Source organism: Tiliqua scincoides, chromosome 5 (genome assembly GCF_035046505.1).
Source record: "Tiliqua scincoides isolate rTilSci1 chromosome 5, rTilSci1.hap2, whole genome shotgun sequence".
Classification (NCBI taxonomy): Eukaryota; Metazoa; Chordata; class Lepidosauria; order Squamata; family Scincidae; genus Tiliqua; species Tiliqua scincoides.
In genome coordinates, this window is record NC_089825.1 from 115,706,293 (window position 1) to 115,726,728 (window position 20,436).

At 43.8% G+C, this 20,436-nt stretch overlaps 1 protein-coding gene across 1 annotated transcript; it reads left to right on the forward strand.

The window, feature by feature from the left end:
• Positions 1-2,266: 2,266 nt before the first annotated feature.
• On the forward strand, positions 2,267-14,830 carry LOC136653320 (vomeronasal type-2 receptor 26-like). Its single transcript, XM_066630230.1, has 3 exons — positions 2,267-2,524; positions 13,492-13,618; positions 13,914-14,830. Exons 1-3 carry the CDS (start codon positions 2,267-2,269, stop codon positions 14,828-14,830), a joined length of 1,302 nt encoding a protein of 433 aa, XP_066486327.1.
• Positions 14,831-20,436: the final 5,606 nt, after the last annotated feature.

Below are 20,436 nucleotides of genomic sequence, written 5' to 3' on the forward strand. Positions count from 1 at the left end.
GCTGGTGGGGGTGCAGCAATTTGCTGTCATGGCCCCAGGCAGCACCGGGGCCAGGATTACCACTGATGATCATGACATTAATGCATCGGCTGAAAAAGCCAAAGAAAATGAGGGTGATTGAAATGGACAAAAAATACAAGGAGTCAGCAATGAGTTGTGTTCGCTACCCCAAAAACAAGTTTATTTCAGCAATCCCAAAGTGAAATCCCAATCTGCAGAGTAAAAATTTTTCCCAACTCCGCAATTATAACAAATGACTGTAATTCTGCTCTTGTTAGAGTCTCTGAAGGTCTACCAACCACTAGAGAGACTGGGTTTATCAATAGGATGGTGGAGAGTATAAAGATCTCCTGAACAATCCAGATTTGGTGCTGAGGACCAAGGGGCTGGCAGGATGTCATTTGTTTGATCTCTGTGTAAAATGCAAATATTTTTACTCCAGGCTCTGGAACTGCAAATGGGTAGAATATGTGGCAATAAAAATCAGACTGGGGTACTCTTGGAGATTCTAAACATGTTTTGGAAAGAAAGACATTTGTGCCCTGAATGTAGATTTCCAGTTATTATAGCAATATTGCTGGTTTTTCTACTGATGTCTCATTCAGCATTCAAGATGCACAGAGCAAAATGCAACCTTGATAAACCCCTCCCTATCCCTCACAGGTATTTTCAAGCAGGTGAACTCATCATTGGAGGAATCACTTCACAGTTCGCGGTGCTTGGTGATTTGATTCAATTCAGTGAACACCCCCATCAGTCGTGGACCAGTGATCATATGTAAGAAGCTTTTGGTTGGTCTTTCCCCTTGGCCCAAGGTACAGCAGTCTAGATCAGGGCTATTCTAGAGAATGGAATCTGTTTTTCCAGCTAGACTGCACATGATTTCCAATCTTTTCTGTGCTTGTGAAGGGGGTGAGAGGGAACCGCAGGCAATTCGCATCTCTGTACTTAAGGAAATAATGTAACCAAGGAGTGCACCGATGAAAGACAGCTCTGAGCAGTGAATCTGGGGTCTCAGAATAAAAAGGTTTCTTGCATTTCTCAGTACCGGGGGAAAGAAAAATTAACTTAAATGAATATTTATTCTAAACATGCATTTTACTGCCTGGGGTGTGGGTGAGTGATTTTTGAGCAGAAACAGAACCTTTTAAGATGGCATTTGCACAACCTTCTAATGTCTTTAATGTCCTACTTTTGCCTTTGTTTTATTCTGATCACTTCTTTCCTCAACTAAGGGTCCAATCCTATCCAACTTTCCAGCACTAGTGCAGCTGTGATGCAGCTGTGAGGTAAGGGAACAATGTTCCTTTACCTTGTGGAGATCTCCATAATTATCCTCCCACCATAGGATGAAGCACACACTCCATTGGCATGGCTAGACCAGGACTTAAAGGTTGGATAGGATTTGGCCCTAAATTCCCAGCAATTTCACACTGTTAATGGATATCTGTTGGGACGCTGAACTGATAAACAGTATTAGTATTTTTATTTATTATCATGCTACCATCAATGTACTTGATGGTTTATATAGATTGCAAGAATAGATCCTTTCCATGTTGTGCTCACAGTTTAAAAACGTATAAGGGGGGGTAAAAAGAGGTGAAGGGAAGGGTTGTGGGAGGCATTGAGGGCAGGAGATGAATCTGTAATTATTTTGGTGATATGTACTCAATTTAGCGGGAGTGTGGTGAGAGGATCACATTTTATCACAATAACTTTGTTTCTTTTCCATTCAAATTGGAAATTTGCATTTAAATAAATATGCTTATTACTAAAACATCAATTAGATATTACAATAATTGGCAATTACAATTCACAGTTTAGTCAGCATAAATAGCTATTCAATGCTGGAAGGAAAAGGCATACTATCTATTCTCTTTTTAACCCCCATTAAGAGCACAAAGTACAAGCAAAGCAACCTATGTGCTTTGACTGGCATTGTGCCTTTCCAGTCATGCTGGGTCTCATCATAAGAATACTGAAAGCCATACCACTCTCACACATACGTATTCCAATCTAGACATCCTGCCTGCACAGGCATATTGGCAATCAGAAAGAAGACATAAGGCTCAGGTGACTACATCCATTTTCTAAATATGTCCATCTGAGATGAGAGAGTAAGCATCATGTTCATGTTCTTGAGCTGATGCTCTTGGTGGAGCAGACACATGTGGCACTAATTTTATGATATGTAGAATTTCCCTGCATTACAGCATGCAACTCTCTTTGTAGGGCAGTGACCAAGAACTACCAGCATACTCTGGCCATGGTATTTGCTATAAAGGAGATCAACGAAGACCCGCGGATCTTACCCAATGTCACCTTGGGATTCCACATCTATGAGAGCTATTTCTGTTCAAAGTGCACCTACCATGCCACAATGGAACTTCTCTCCACACAGAACAAATTTATCCCCAACTACAGGTGTGGCAGCCAGAACAAGGTGATGTCAGTCGTTGGGGGTCTTTACTCTGAAATTTCTCTCTACATGTCCACCATTCTGGGGATCTACAAAGTTCCACAGGTAGGATGAGTGAGTATAGCATGAGAACAGAGTATTGCTTTCCAAGTTCCAGAGACTTTGTGATAATGAGACCACGAGATCCATGACTAAGATAAACTTAGAGCCGAAGCCCATGCATTTCTTCCCAGAAGTAAGTGCCATAGTATTCCATAGAATCTAATCTCATGTATGTGTGTATAGCAGCCCTTCAGATTTATCTATGCAGTTTACATACTATAAAGCAAAATTTCTTTATTAATGATATTAGGTTAGTCATAAAATTTCGGCACAAGCTTTGATCCAAGATCCTTCTTTTATCCACAAGATATGCTATTCAGTTTGAAAGCTAAATATGTCATCCTATCATATTAGCCTTGATAGCAATGTCTTGTGGTATCATTGTTTATTGAGAACTCTGCATATCCTTAGAATGAAATGTCACTGAATTCAGTGAGGCTTATGAAATAATAATGTGTAGAATTACAATGTCAATCAGTTACATAGGTGGGTGTATAATTTATTTAAAAATTTAGCCTTCAGAAAAGGAAATGCATTTGCCTGCATACCCCTTGCAAATGACACAAGGTCTCCTAGACTAAAATTGGGCCACATATAACAATTCTACATACAACACCCTGCATCGAGTCCTAACTCTTCCTCCTCCCTTTCATGCAGGCACCTACCCTGGAGGAGACAGCACACAACTGTCAATTCCTTCTTTGAGTTTCACAATTCTGAGGTCATGCACCAGCAGTTACAATGTCATATCATCTACTCAGAATCCCATCATTTCAGCCTCAATTTCTGGAGAGGTTGTCAATACGACATGTTTTGATACCTGTCTCCAGCAGGACAGATTTAGACACAGACTTTGTAATTCAAGCCCCAGTCACCTGCCTTCATCCCAGAACTGCAGAGCCTCTTGAGATTGGTTCTGGTTTCCCCCTATGATTCCTTAAATAAGATGCACCTTAGGGTGCATGCCACTGTCTTTCCAACTCCGCGTCTTACACTATACCTGCCAGCTCTGTCTCCCCTGGCTACAACACCATGCTTCATTAACAGTTTGGAATAGGGGAAAAACCTCCCTGTCAGTCATCAGGCAAGTGACTAGTAGTTTCCCTGTGGAGGGCTGGTATTCTCTGTTATCCATTGTCCTTGGACAAATGGCTAAAATGGTAGGAGTTATTGTTCATATTTTACACATGTGAGATGTTCTTCTGCCACTATGACTGTCCCTCTGAGGAAGAGAGGTGCACTCTGCCACCATTGTGAACCCTGCCCAAACTGCAAAGCATTTTTTGTTGATTTATAAAAGCAATTATCTGAGAAAATATTCCCAAACCCAGGAAAAGGCTCTGAAAATCGGTAGATAAGCTCAACAGAAAAAAAAAAGAACAGTACAGCTTGAGCAAGAACAACAATCAATGAGATCTAAGGATACTTAGAACCACTAGGGTCTACTGGTCTGTGAGGTGAACCTACATAGCAAATGTTATCCAGAGCTCCTCAAAAAGACAATTTCTACTTTATGATACAGTAACACTATTTTGCTATTTACACCAGTACACTGTGTTCTTCCTGCATTCTGGTAATGGACTTTGAAGAAGAAGGGGTTCAGCACAGAATAAGGTACAGGTAGACAACAACATTCCTAAGAGCCAAGGTCTATCCACCAAGACCATAACAAAAACTTATTCACCTTGTGGTAGGCTACCCAATTGTCTATTGGTCTCCTGAGATCCATACATAGCTATGTAGCTGGCTTAAGTCTGAGGAGAGAAAGATAGTGGAGTGGGTAAGAACACTGAAGATAGGATCCAGTGTGTGCCCTTACCTCTGACAGCCAACTAATTGCCCCCTGCCCTCTCCTCTCCCCAACATGACCCCCCCCCAAGCTCCTCTACTCCACACATTACCCTTACTTACCCATTACCTTCACCTGCATTACTTCTGGTGATGCATCCAAGGAGAAGCATTGGCAAACATGAGGAACTGTTGGCTACTTCTGCTGATGGCTTCCTCATGCTCAAAATTCACAGTGGGGCTGCACCATTTGCAACACTGTTGGATGAGGTGGTGGGAGTTCTGCTGTTGTACACAGATGATAGGACTGGGCCATTGGTCTCATGATAGACACTGGAGAATGTTTCAGTAATGTACATGTAGAAAACTACACTTTTGGGTAACTGAAGTAGTACATTGTAGCACTGAGTCCTTTCCTAGATTTTCTTAATGATGTTCTTGTGCTAGTATGAAATTTGCAGCAAAGGGAAAGCTTTGAATCTTTCCTCTTATCGGAAATGCTTTGATTTTTCAACAGCTGACATATGGCTCTGTCCCGATGAACCATGACCGAACTGAAGCCTTTTCCTTCTACCAGATGGTGCCAAAGGAAGCCCACCAGTATACAGGGATTGTCCAATTACTTCTGCATTTCAAATGGACTTGGGTAGGAGTCATTGCTAAACAAGATGACAATGGAGAAAGGTTTGTGCAGAACATACTAACCATGTTTCCTGCAAAGGGCATTTGTTTTGCCTTCTTAAAAAGAATTAAAATAACCCTGGTCAGTGACCCTTTTAGTGAAGTGGACTGGTTTGTGGAAATATATCAGATTGTCATGAACAGTAGTGCCAACACAGTTGTCTTTTATGCAGAGGCTATGACAATGTTGAGATGGCTGCTACATGTACCAAATATGGACTGGGTAACAATGAAGCCGAAAGGTAAAGTGTGGCTCATGACAGCCCAGATGGATCTGAGGCCACTAGTTTATCAAAGATATTGGGATATACAAGTCATCCATGGGTCTCTCTCTTTTGCGATTCAGTCACATGAACTCCCCAGTTTCCAGACCTTTCTCCAGATGAGAAAGCCTTTCTTGACCAAAGACGATGGCTTTATCTGGGAAATTTGGGAACAGGCCTTTGGTTGTGTGTTTCCAAATCTGAATCCAGCTATGGACAGTGTGGATGGGAATATTTGCACTGGAGAGGAGAAGTTGGAGAACCTTCCTGGGGCTCTTTTTGAAATGAAAATGACTGGCCACAGCTACAGTATCTACAATGCTGTCCATGCTGTAGCACAAGCTTTACATGCCATGCAGTCATGCAAACCCAGACATTGGGCATTGGTGAATGGACGGAGACCAGATAGTTGGAATCAACAACCATGGCAGGTAATGGCCTGAGCAAGCAAATTCAAAAGAGGACATTTGCTGCAATCCTATGTCTACTTACATGGAAGTAAGCCCCATTGAACAGAATGGGACTTATGTCTGAGTAGACATGCCTAGGATTGGGCTGCATGTCTACCTGAAGGAGCAGTAATAGGTTTGAATATACTACTACTACTACTAAAAATAATAATAATAATAATAATAATACACTTGCTTCTCCATCAGTGTTGCGTTTCAATGCCAGTAAGTGTAAAGTCATGCACATTGGGGCAAAAAATCAAAACTTCACACATAGGCTGATGGGTTCCGATCTGTCTGTGATAGATCAGGAAAGAGATCTTGGGGTAGGGGGGGGGACAGGTCGATGAAAGCGTCGACCCAATGTGCGGCAGCAGTGAAGAAGATCCAATTCTATGCTTGGGATCATTAGAAAAGGTATTGAGAACAAAACGGCTCATATTATAATGCCGTTGTACAAATCAATGGTAAGGCCACAACTAAGAACATAAGAACAGCCCCACTGGATCAGGCCATAGGCCCATCTAGTCCAGCTTCCTGTATCTCACAGCGGCCCACCAAATGCCCCAGGGAGCACACCAGATAACAAGAGACCTCATCCTGGTGCCCTCCCTTGCATCTGGCATTCTGACATAACCCATTTCTAAAATCAGGAGGTTGCGCATACACATCATGGCTTGTACCCCATAATGAATTTTTCATCCAGAAACTTGTCCAATCCCCTTTTAAAGGTGTCCAGGCTAGACGCCATCACCACATCCTGTGGCAAGGAGTTCCACAGACCGACCACACGCTGAGTAAAGAAATATTTTTTTTTGTCTGTTCTAACTCTCCCAACACTCAATTTTAGTGGATGTCCCCTGGTTCTGGTGTTATGTGAGAGTGTAAAGAGCATCTCCCTATCCACTCTGTCCATCCCCTGCATAATTTTGTATGTCTCAATCATGTCCCCCCTCAGGCGTCTCTTTTCTAGGCTGAAGAGGCCCAAACGCCGTAGCCTTTCCTCATAAGGAAGGTGCCCCAGCACCGTAATCATCTTAGTTGCTCTCTTTTGCACCTTTTCCATTTCCACTATGTCTTTTTTGAGATGTGGCAACCAGAACTGGACACAATACTCCAGGTGTGGCCTTACCATGGATTTGTACAACGGCATTATAATATTAGCCGTTCTGTTCTCAATACCCTTCCTAATGATTCCAAGCATAGCATTCGCCTTCTTCACTGCTGCCGCACATTGGGTCTACACTTTCATCGACCTGTCCACCACCACCCCAAGATCTCTCTCCTGATCTGTCACAGACAGCTCAGAACCCATCAGCCTATATGTGAAGTTTTGATTTTTTGCCCTAATGTGCATGACTTTACACTTACTGACATTGAAGCGCATCTGCCATTTTGCTGGCCATTCTGCCAGTCTGGAGAGATCCTTCTGGAGCTCCTCACAATCACTTCTGGTCTTCACCACTCGGAAAAGTTTGGTGTCGTCTGCAAACTTTGCAACCTCACTGCTCACCCCTGTCTCCAGGTCATTTATGAAGAGGTTGAAAAGCACCGGTCCCAGGACAGATCCTTGGGGCACACCGCTTTTCACCTCTCTCCATTGTGAAAATTGCCCATTGACACCCACTCTCTGCTTCCTGGCTTCCAACCAGTTCTCAATCCATGAGAGGACCTATCTTCTAATTCCCTGACTGTGGAGTTTTTTCAGTAGCCTTTGGTGAGGGACCGTGTCAAACACCTTCTGAAAGTCCAGATATATAATGTCCACAGGTTCTCCCACATCCACATGCCTGTTGACCTTTTCAAAGAATTCTATAAGGTTCGTGAGGTAAGACTTACCCTTACAGAAGCCATGCTGATTCTCCCTCAGCAAGGCCTGCTCGTCTATGTGTTTTAAGATCCTATCTTTGATGAGGCATTCCACCATCTTAACCGGTATAGATGTTAGGCTGACCAGCCTATAGTTATGGAGTATTGTGTCCAGTTCTGGTCGCCACATCTCAAGAAGGACATAGTGGAAATGGAAAAGATGCAAAAGAGAGCAAGTAAGATGATTGCTGGGCTAGGGCACCTTCCTTATGAGGAAAGGCTACGGGGTTTGGGCCTCTTCAGCCTAGAAAAGAGATGCCTGGGGGGGGGGGGCATGATTGAGATGTGCAAAATTATGCATGGGAAGGATAAAGTGGATAGAGAGATACTCTTTACACTCTCACATAACACCAGAACCAGGGGACATCCACTAAAATTGAGTGTTGGAAGAGTTAGGACAGACAAAAGAAAATATTTCTTTATTCAGCATGTGGTTGTTCTGTGGAACTCCTTGCTGAAGAATGTGGTGACGGCATCTGGCCTGGATGCTTTTAAAAGGGGATTGGACAAGTTTCTGGAGGAAAAATCCATTAGGGGTTACAAGCCATGATGTGTATGTGCAACCTCCTGATTTTAGAAATGGGCTATGTCAGAATGCCAGATGCAAGGGAGGGCACCAGGATGAGGTCTCTTGTGATCTGGTGTGCTCCCTGGAGCATTTGGTGGGCCTCTGTGAGATACGGGAAGCTGGACTAGATGGGCCTATGGCTTGATCCAGTGGGTCTGTTCTTATGTTCTTAGTGTTGCATGAATTCAGTTTCCTTTCTCTCCCCACTTAACAACATAAGAAGAGCCTTGCTGAATCAGGCCAAAGGCCCATCTAGTCCAGTTTCCCATAACTCACAGTGGCCCGCCAGATGCTTCAGAGAGCACAAAAGACAACAAGATGCCTGCATCCTGTTGCCATTCCCTTGCATCTGGCATTCTGATATAAACCAGGAGGTTGCACATACCCATCATGACTTGTAACCTGTGATGTACCTTTCTTCCAGAAATCGTTTTAGCCATCTTGGCCAGACACCTTCACTGCATTCTGTGGCAACGTGTTCAGGTGTTCCACACATTAATTACATGTTGGGTAAAGAAATATTTTTTTTAACTCTCCTTATGCTCAGTTTTACTGGACGTCCCCTGGTTCTGGTTTTGTGTGAGAGGGAAAAGAACATCCCTCTATCCATTCTATTCTTCTCAGGCATCATTTACAACAACAACAACAACAACAGTATTTATATACCACTTTTCAACAAAAAGTTCACAAAGCGGTTTACAGAGAAAATCAAATATCTAATGGCTCCCTGTCCCAAAAGGGCTCACAATCTGAAAAGATGCAAAGGAATACCAGCCGACAGCCACTAGAACAGACAGTGCTGGGGTGAGGTGGGCCAATTACTCTCCCCCTGCTAAATAAAAGAGGACCACCCACCTGGACGTGGGACTCATTTAATTCAGTGCATAGTGGTGTTTGAAAATAGTTATTTTACACAGAAGTAAGTCTGGTTCCGAGCCTGGTTGGAACTGAGTGGAAATGGAAAAGGTGCAAAAGAGAGTGACTAAGATGATTACTGGGCTGGGGCACTATGCTTATGAGGAAAGGCTATGGCGTTTGGGCCTATTCAGCCTAGAAAAGAGATGCCTGAGGGGGGGCATGATTGAGACATACAAAATTATGCAGGGGATTGACAGAGTGGATAGAGAGATACTCTTTATACTCTCACATAACACCAGAACCAGGGGACATCCACTAAAATTGAGTGTTGGGAGAGTTAGAACAGACAAAAGAAAAATATTTCTTTACTCAGCGTGTGGTTGATCTGTGGAACTCCTTGCCACAGGATGTGGTGACGGCACCTGGCCTGGATGCCTTTAAAAGGGGATTGGACAAGTTTCTGGAGGAAAAATCCATTAGGGGTTACAAGCCATGATGTGTATGTGCAGCCTCCTGATTTTAGAAATGGGCTATGTCAGATGCAAGGGAGGGCACCAGGATGAGGTCTCTTGATACCTGGTGTGCTCCTGGGAGCATTTGGTGGGCCACTTTGAGATACGGGAAGCTGGACTAGATGGGCCTATGGCCTGATCCAGTGGGGCTGTTCTTATGTTCTTATGTTCTTAGTGTTGCACAGGGCTTTTTTTCTAATGGAACGCAGGGGGACGGAGTTCCGGCACCTTTTTGAAGGGGCCCCTCCCATTCGGAGGCATTCCAGGAGGGGGTGGAGCAAAACAGAGGCATTCGCTGGGTGAGTGCTGGGGGGTGCAGGGTGGGTGGACACCTGACCCCTGCCTGACCGCACAACAACTCCCTCCGGCTCCCATCTCCAAGCTCTCGCCTGAGCCCAGCCTGCCTCCCCCCACCGTGCTCTGCTTCTCCGCGCAGCTTCCAAGCTGGTGGAGGGCGCAGGGGACATGCACCGAAACCGAGGAGGAGGATGGACAGCCAGGCAGCCAGGGAGACGGGCTGTGGCACCCACGGATCGCCCAGGTACTGGCTTGGAGGAGGAGGAGGGGAAGGAAGCTGGCTGGTGCAGCCCCTGTGCCAATCTGCAGCATGAGCATAGGCATGTCTACTCAGAAGTAAGTCTCATTGTGCTCAGTGGGGCTTGCTCCTGGGAAAGGGTGCATAGCCTTGCAGCCTGAGAGCCCAAGCCTATGCATGTCTACTCAGAAGTAAGTTTCATTGTGTTCAATGGGGCTTACTCCCGGGAAAGTGTCATAGCCTTGCAGCCTGAGTAGACAGTCAGAGGAAGGGCTCTGAGGCTGCAGTCCTCTCCACACCTTCCTGGGAAGAAGCCCCACTGCCTCTACTGGGACTGACTTCTGAGGAGACAGGCAGAGGAGGGGCTCTGAGGCTGCAGTCCTCTCCACACTTTCCTGGGAGGAACCCCCACTGCCTCTACTGGGACTGACTTCTGAGGAGACAGGCACAGGATTGGATTCTAAGGCTGCCATCCTATCCACAGTAAGCCCCATTCACTTCTGTGGGCTTCTGAGTAGACATGCATAGGATTGGGCTCTTAGGCTGCAATCCTAGGCACTTTCCTGGGAGTAAGCTCCATTGACTAGAACGAAACTTACTTCAGAGTAGACATACCTAGGATTCGGCTCTTAATCCTGGCAGAGATATATATATGCACCCGTTTTCACATGCTAAGGGCAGGAGAAAAGGAATTCTACGTGTGTACAACGTGCTGTCCAGCCTTGCCAGAGATCATCCTCATCCTTCCCCCACAAGCATGCCCTCCGCCAGCCAGTGTTTGCAGCTCCTCTCCAGCAATGCACAGCAGCTGCTCAGGGCAGCAGAGAACATACAATTGCATGCCAAGCGCCTTCCCAAAGACACAGAGTATTCTGATAACTGAATTAAACCATATTTAATCGCTTGTTTGCAAATGTAGCTGTTTCTGTGTGCACCTAAGGACCCCTCTTGTGTAAGAATTCCTTTTTTGTTCTTTCTGCCACAGTTGCTTAGAGTAATTTTACTACATGGAACTCATGTAAGCCATTTTTCTGAATCCATTCACTAGTTCCTCTCCTCGAAGTAGTGCCACACTACTTACTACATGCTACAAGTGCACCTGTACAGTATTTTTCCCCATGTGTAGAAAAAGTAGCTGGGGGAAGGGGATGTGGAGATTGACAGCCCAATCCTATGCATGTCTACTCAGAAGTAAGTTCATCTTTAGGGGGGAAGCACATAAAAAATATTTTATTTCTCCAATAAAAAAAGGTAAATAAATAAATAAATAAATAAGTAATAGATCAACAAGTTGTGAGTTCCTGCATCTTTTTTTTTTTTTTTTTTTTTTTACAAAAAAATGCACTGTTGCATGAATTCAGCTTCCCTTCTCTCCCCACTTAATAGCTTAAGAAGAGCCCTGCTGAATCAGGCCAAAGGCCCATCTAGTCCAGTTTCCCATAACTCACAGTGGTCCACCAGATGCTTCAGAGATCACAAAAGACAACAAGATGTCTGCATTCTGTTGACATTCCCTTGCATCTGACATTCTGATTTAGCCTAGTCCTAAAACCAGGAGGTTGCACATACCCATCGTGACTTGCAACCTGTGATGTTCCTTTCTTCCAGAAATCGTTATAGCCATCTTGGCCAGACACCTTCACTACATTCTGTGGCAATGTGTTCAGGTGTTCCACACATTAATTACATGTTGGATAAAGAAATATTTTTTTTAACTCTCCTTATGCTCAGTTTTACTGGACATCGCCTGGTACTGGTTTTGTGTGCGATGGAAAAGAACATCCCTCTATCTGTTCTATTCTTCTCATGCATCATTTACCTGGACGTGGGACTCATTTAATTCAGTGTGTAGTTGTGTTTGAAAATGGCATTAGTTATTTTACACAAAAGTAAACCTTCTATATCTTAATCACCCAGTGGCATAGCCAAGGCATCTTGTATCCTGGTGCACAAAATTTTTTACAACCCCTCCTATAACTGAGTTGCCAATGGCTTTTGGGGGGGGCACTTTTTCTCCTCGTGGGGGGGGCAAAAAAGCGTAGGTCACCCAACAAATCAAGAACAAACCAAAAATCCATTGGCCGACCTGATGACACACAACTGAATAGGAGTTCTAGTATTAACTCTGATTACACAGGCCTACAAAATTGAGGGTCAGAAAAGTTTTTCCCAAACTTTATGGTGGTTTGATATGAATTTGGGGTGCTGATTCCAAAAATGGCATCTATCTAGTTTTGGAGATATAGTATAGCCTCATTAGTGAATGGTTCAGGCAGCTTCCTCATGAGGAAGCCATCGTGTAGGCTTCCTCAGTGACCCAGTGACCTAAGCAGGTGTCATGTGTTGTCTATTAAAATCTTTCCATTTTTATTCTAGCTCCACCACTTTCTGGAAAGAGTTGCATTTAATAACAGTGCTGGAGATGAAGTTTCTTTTGATCAGAACAGGGAACTGGCAGCTGGATTTGATATTATCAACTGGGTCACTTTCCCAAACCAGTCCTTTACAAGGGCAAAAGTCGGAAGACTCGACCCCAAGAGATCTGTCGACAACATGGTTACTGTTTATGATGATGCAATCACATGGCACAGCTATTTTAACCAGGTAGGGTCTCACATTAGGGTATTATTTCAGACACATTCCAGTTCTTAAAGAAAACACATATTCATGTCATCTAAAACCAATTCTTTTGGATCGGGCTGAGTCCAGTTAGAATGTTGACATCCTAACGCTTGCTACATATCCACCTTTGCCAACATTGCTGATTTATATCTACACATCTATTCTTACAGGTGCTGGGTGAGCACTTGTTGGCGCTAGGCCTCAGCACCTGAAGGAATTGCTGCTGCAGCATTGGGCGATAAGTTTCTCTGCCAGTCGGCGGAGCAGCTTTTCAGGGCAGGGGAATGGCAGGGGAAGGCAGGGGAGGGTGGAACTGGGTGGATAAATAGTCGGGGAGCAGAAGATCGGGGCTGGGAGAAGGGCAGAGAGGGTGGCAAACTCAGCCACTGTATTCTATGCCCCCTCTTGAACCCAGAGGCCCTACATGGACTCCTCAGTTCTGCACCAGCAAAATAGCTGGGGCCGCTCCAAGGAGACCTATTAGGACCAACAGATGAGATTAAGGCCAACCCATGGTGAGGGAACAAACATCCCCTTACCCTAAGGAGATTCCAGAAGCTGCCCTGAGATCACAAGATACAGCGGTGGCCATTTTGGCTATGCTGCTCCTCTGGGCAACAAGACAGCATAGGATTGGGCTGTAAGACTTGTTTAAAAATACACCTAGTAAAAATTGGAACAAACAGATGTGCCTTGTGCACTCTATAATCCCAATTCAACCATTGCTCTGCACCAGCAACCCATTTGCTGAATTGTAACTCCTCTACTGATATACAGACCCCCCAAACCACTGTTAATGTTTGACCTTTTTCATTTATGGAGCAGACATTGCCTCTTTCTCTCTGTACTGCCAGCTGCCGCCCTGGTTATAGGAGGAGAAAGCAGGAAGAGAAACAATTTTGCTGTTACGATTGCATCCCATGTCCAGAAGGGAAATTTTCAAGCCAGAGTGGTAAGCCGAGTAAAGCAGCGTATTATGATTATGACCATCAACACGTGTTCTTTACTGCTCTAGTACTCACAATTGGTTTCATCAGAGCAAAAGAAGTGATTGAAAAAAAAATTTGGACGAAATTTAAACGATCTTACGATTGTTGAGATCCAACATGTAACTAACAGTAAGCAACAAGTACAAGTATCACTACTTTGTAAACCTGACATATAATTGTATACAAGAATATTTGTGTATAAAAAAGAATAATCATAGGATGTTTGCAACAACTGAGTCTAATCATTCCATTTTTCAGATGAGAATGACTGTTCCAAGTGCCCAGAACATCAATATGCAAACAAGGACAAAGATCTCTGCATCCCCAAGGTTGTAACCTTCTTATCTTATGAAGAATCTTTGGGGACCTGTTTGGTCAGTTTAGCACTTTCTTTTGCTTTGATCACAATGCTTGTGCTTGTCACATTCATAAAGCACCATGACACTCCCATCGTCAAAGCCAACAACCGGGACCTCACCTACACCCTCCTCATCTCCCTCCTGCTCTGCTTCCTTTGTTCACTGCTATTCATTGGACAACCTGGGAAGGTGACGTGTCTCCTCCGACAAACTGCTTTTGGCATCATCTTCTCAGTGGCTGTGTCTTGTGTTCTAGCAAAAACCATCATTGTAGTTTTGGCCTTCATGGCCACTAAACCAGGATCCAGGATTAGGAAATGGGTGGGGAAAAGACTGACTAGTGCCATTGTGCTTTGCAGTTCCCTGGTTCAAGCTGTCATTTGTGTGGTGTGGCTGACAAGCTCTCCTCCATTCCCAGATACTGACATGAACTCAGTACCTGAAGAAATGGTCCTGGAATGCAATGAGGGCTCTGTGACGATGTTTTACTGTGTCTTGGGCTACATGGGCTTCCTGGCCATTGTCAGCTTTGCTGTGGCTTTCCTGGCCAGGAAACTCCCAGAAACATTCAACGAAGCCAAGTTCATCACTTTCAGCATGTTGGTCTTTTGCAGTGTTTGGCTGTTGTTCATTCCCACCTACCTGAGCTCTAAGGGAAAATCCATGGTAGCTGTGGAGGTCTTCTCTATCTTAGCATCCAGTGTTGGGTTGCTGGGTTGTATCTTTTCCCCCAAATGCTACATTATTGCATTGAGGCCGGAGTTGAATGTCAGGGAACAACTCACTAAGGGGAAAGCACTTGCGAAGCTTACTTGATTCAGAAATGTTTCCACAGGCTTGGAACGTACTGTGAGTGCCAGGCTAAGCAGCTACCAGTTTCAACCCCCTTCTCAAGCTGCCGAGGTCTGTCTTAACATGAAGTTCTGGGTTTACATCTGTTTAAATTACATTGTCATTAATATTGAAGGTCCATCACTGGATGTTTCATGTGGGTTTAGAAGCTATCACACTTTGGCCACTCTCTCTCTCTCTCTCTCTCTCTCTCTCTCTCTCTCTCTCCAGTTTGCATACAACTTTGTTGCTCATTCACTGTCAACCTTTTTTTTTCTCTCTCCATGTTTAAATTGTCATATTTGTCAATGGGAAGTAACTGAAATTTGTCAAAGTGACAAAGCAATTGTGACAAAGCATTTTGTGACAAAAAGTGACAAAATGCTTTGACAAAAGTGACAAAGCATTTGATGCCTGATAGAGGGCTTTTTTAATAATTGCTTTTATGCTGCTTGTTTTATTGCTGCTGTTCTTGCTGTTTTATTATGTGTTTTATTATTATTGCATTTTATAATTTTATGTATTTTTAATGTATTTTCTGTCTCTTAAGTGCTGTTAGCCACCTTGGGTGCCCTTCAGGGAGAAAGGCGGAATACAAATCCAACAAATAAGTAAATAAATAAATGTGCCATCTCTCTTCGGTGCTCACCAATGAGAGCAGAGTTATCCCATTGCTTTTTTTAAATAGATACAAGTGAAGGCGATACAATTGAAGGCGATACAAGGACATCTGCAAGAGGGATCTGAAGGCCTTAGGAATGTACCTTAAGAGGTGGGAAACCCTGGCCTCTGAGCAGCCCGCTTGGAGGCAGGCTGTGCAGCATGGCCTCTTCCAGTTTGAAGAGACACTTGGCCAACAGACTGAGGCAAAGAGGCAAAGAAGGAAGGCCCATAGCCAGGGAGACAGACCAGGGACAGACTACACTTGCTCCCAGTGTGGAAGGGATTGTCACTCCCAAATTGACATTTTCAACCACATTAGAAGCTGTGCCAGAACCACCATTCAGAGCATGCTACCATAGTCTTTCGAGACTGAAGGTTGCCAACTAAGGCAATTGAAGAGACAGTTTTATCTGTATTCTTCTAGGCTAGGGGTGTCAAACATAAGGCCCATAAGGCCAGTTATATCCACCCAGAAGCTCTTTATCCAGTCCCCATGATAATTGGACTCGCCCAATTCTGGCCTTTAGAATGATAATTCTGTCTCACTCTTTACCTTCACTTGTGCAGGGGTGTCAAACCTAAGGCCATGAGTTGGAAAGTCTTTATCTGCCCACGTGATAATTGGGCTCTCTGAGTACTACTCTTTCAGCAGCACTGCTTCTGCCATGGCTCTGGGAGGGTGAGATGGAAGGAGGTCTCAGAAAGCAAGGAACACTATCAGAGAAGGGGCAGACGAAGCAGGGAGAGAGAAGGAGACGGTGCCATGGTGCTGGGGGAGTCAAATTATCATGCGGGCTGCTCTTTCAGCAGTGCAGCCTCTGCCAAAGGCATCACTTTGCATTCCATCTCTCTGCTTCTGACCTTCAAAGTGACACTTCAGCCAGAAGATGTGGACTGCTGAAAGGACAGTCCACATGATAAATGGGCTCTCCCATACTGTGAAAACACGATCAAGATTTGCACATTTTCTCTTCTGTTATTTGCAGCTAATGAATGTCCGTGTGGAAACAAAGTGCTTATTTCTGTCTATCATCTGCTGAATGACATCACTACCTGCTTAATGATGTCACTTCCGTCTCTTAGCAAGTGCCATGTATTCTATTTGGCCCACTGTATGGAATGAGTTTGACACCCCTGTCTAGGCATTTCCTGTCTATTCTTCCTCAGTAGGCTTATTCTGCACACATCCCTATGTAAATGGTATTGTTGCCTTCACTCTTTTGGTGTTCATCTGCTTTCCAACTTCAGCCGAAGACAAGGTTCAGGATGGAGCTGTAGTGAGAGAGAGGGAGTCATTTAACTCAATATGTTAGGCTCGCACAAAAACACCTCCCCAATTTTCAGGCTGAGGACACGTTTCTCATTTCCCAACTGCATGCGTGGAAGGAGTTTTGTGAGTTTGCTTGCAGTTTAAAGGGCAAAAACAAAGACTGGGTGCTGCCAGAAGACCTAGGTTTGGACGTGCCCTCAAAGTTCTGGTTCCCATTCAGAAGAACATTGAGCACATTCCTGAAACCCTTACACCTGGCCAATGGATAAAATTGAGTTTCTGGGTTCTACTAGAACACGAGAATGCTTAGGCAGCATCAGTCATAAACAAACATTTTCTTTAAAAAAAATACCATACTATTGAAACCGTACAAAGTGCTCAAGAACACAATATTGTGTGTTTGTAGGAGCATACCAGTTTCATTCATTCATTTGTTCATTTAAAGGTTTTATTTCCCACCTTTCCCGAGACAAAGAAAATGCCCAAGGTTGCTTACCACACTATTTATTGCCAGAATGCATTATTGTTTATTAGATTTATAGTTGGAATTGGGAGGAAATTACTAGGTTCAGAAGAGTGTCTTGATCTTCTCCTTTTCCCAATTGCCAAAGATGCTAGGAGTCCTTCTTTATCCTTCGTCGAAAAAATATGCTAAATGAACTAATTAGCGCCTCCAGTTCTTAACAGCTGATAGCTAAAAACCTTCCCAGTCAGAGGAAGGGAAAAAAAGGGAATTGCTCTTGAAGGGAAAGCTATGTAAATAAAAGATTAAAACCGGAGCATTCTACAATGCTGCTGCCCATCTTGGACTCCTATTATATTTATATACCCCTGATCAATAAATGCTCAAAATAGTGTACAGCGCAATAAAACAAACGCTTGAAGTGTGTTTCCATTTGCATTTTGCAAATCTTCTGAGTACTCCGTTCTTATCATCTGAGACCCATTTCTTGAGTTTGTGTGAAGGGGAGAACAATGGAGACATAGTAGAGAATTGGGAGCACTGGTGTAAATAAGGATGATTTAAGTAGAAAATGCTCCAGGTATTTCTGGAAGACATCTGCATGGTCAGTACCTGATGGCCGTGTTCCTAGGGGGATCCAGGGGGTCACGTGACCCTGGTAGCACATCTGAGGTGGCTGCAGTGCCCCCCAGCCATGATGCTCCCCATTGGTTGCACCCACTGTCTCCTGTCTGGAGTCCTTCAGAGGGTCAGAGAGCTCACATGTGGCCTCCAAGACACGCAAAAGGCCTTGTAAGTCCTTCAGAGAGCTTAAAAATGGCAATTTTTGGCCAAAAACCGGAAGTGCCATATTTTGGCCCTCTGAAGGCCTCCAGATGGGAGGCAGCACACATGACTGGTGGGGGGGGGCAGCCCAGCTGGTGGGGGTGCAGCAATTTGCTGTCATGGCCCCAGGCAGCACCGGGGCCAGGATTACCACTGATGGTCATGACATTAATGCATCGGCTGAAAAAGCCAAAGAAAATGAGGGTGATTGAAATGGACAAAAAATACAAGGAGTCAGCAATGAGTTGTGTTCGCTACCCCAAAAACAAGTTTATTTCAGCAATCCCAAAGTGAAATCCCAATCTGCAGAGTAAAAATTTTTCCCAACTCCGCAATTATAACAAATGACTGTAATTCTGCTCTTGTTAGAGTCTCTGAAGGTCTACCAACCACTAGAGAGACTGGGTTTATCAATAGGATGGTGGAGAGTATAAAGATCTCCGGAACAATCCAGATTTGGTGCTGAGGACCAAGGGGCTGGCAGGATGTCATTTGTTTGATCTCTGTGTAAAATGCAAATATTTTTACTCCAGGCTCTGGAACTGCAAATGGGTAGAATATGTGGCAATAAAAATCAGACTGGGGTACTCTTGGAGATTCTAAACATGTTTTGGAAAGAAAGACATTTGTGCCCTGAATGTAGATTTCCAGTTATTATAGCAATATTGCTGGTTTTTCTACTGATGTCTCATTCAGCATTCAAGATGCACAGAGCAAAATGCAACCTTGATAAACCCCTCCCTATCCCTCACAGGTATTTTCAAGCAGGTGAACTCATCATTGGAGGAATCACTTCACAGTTCGCGGTGCTTGGTGATTTGATTCAATTCAGTGAACACCCCCATCAGTCGTGGACCAGTGATCATATGTAAGAAGCTTTTGGTTGGTCTTTCCCCTTGGCCCAGGGTACAGCAGTCTAGATCAGGGCTATTCTAGAGAATAGAATCTGTTTTTCCAGCTAGACTGCACATGATTTCCAATCCTTTCTGTGCTTGTGAAGGGGGTGAGAGGGAACCGCAGGCAATTCGCATCTCTGTTTTATAATGTAAAACCAAGGAAATAATGTAACCAAGGAGTGCACCGATGAAAGACAGCTCTGAGCAGTGAATCTGGGGTCTCAGAATAAAAAGGTTTCTTGCATTTCTCAGTACCGGGGGAAAGAAAAATTAACTTAAATGAATATTTATTCTAAACATGCATTTTACTGCCTGGGGTGTGGGTGAGTGATTTTTGAGCAGAAACAGAACCTTTTAAGATGGCATTTGCACAACCTTCTAATGTCTTTAATGTCCTACTTTTGCCTTTGTTTTATTCTGATCACTTCTTTCCTCAACTAAGGGTCCAATCCTATCCAACTTTCCAGCACTAGTGCAGCTGTGATGCAGCTGTGAGGTAAGGGAACAATGTTCCTTTACCTTGTGGAGATCTCCATAATTATCCTCCCACCATAGGATGAAGCACACACTCCATTGGCATGGCTAGACCAGGACTTAAAGGTTGGATAGGATTTGGCCCTAAATTCCCAGCAATTTCACACTGTTAATGGATATCTGTTGGGACGCTGAACTGATAAACAGTATTAGTATTTTTATTTATTATCATGCTACCATCAATGTACTTGATGGTTTATATAGATTGCAAGAATAGATCCTTTCCATGTTGTGCTCACAGTTTAAAAACGTATAAGGGGGGGTAAAAAGAGGTGAAGGGAAGGGTTGTGGGAGGCATTGAGGGCAGGAGATGAATCTGTAATTATTTTGGTGATATGTACTCAATTTAGCGGGAGTGTGGTGAGAGGATCACATTTTATCACAATAACTTTGTTTCTTTTCCATTCAAATTGGAAATTTGCATTTAAATAAATATGCTTATTACTAAAATATCAATTAGATATTACAATAATTGGCAATTGCAATTCACAGTTTAGTCAGCATAAATAGCCATTCAATGCTGGAAGGAAAAGGCATACTATCTATTCTCTTTTTAACCCCCATTATGAGCATACAGTACATACAAAGCAACCTATGTGCTTTGACTGGCATTGTGCCTTTCCAGTCATGTTGGGTGTCATCACAAGAATATTGAAAGCCATGCCAGCCTTTACAGATATGTGCCCCATACCAGACATCCTTCCTGCACAGGCATATTGGCAATCAGAAAGAAGACATAAGGCTCAGGTGACTACATCCATTTTCTAAATATGTCCATCTGAGATGAGAGAGTGAGCATCATGTTCATGTTCTTGAGCTGATGCTCTTGGTGGAGCAGACACATGTGGCACTAATTTTATGATATGTAGAATTTTCCTGCATTACAGCATGCAACTCTCTTTGTAGTGCAGTGACCAAGAACTACCAGCATACTCTGGCC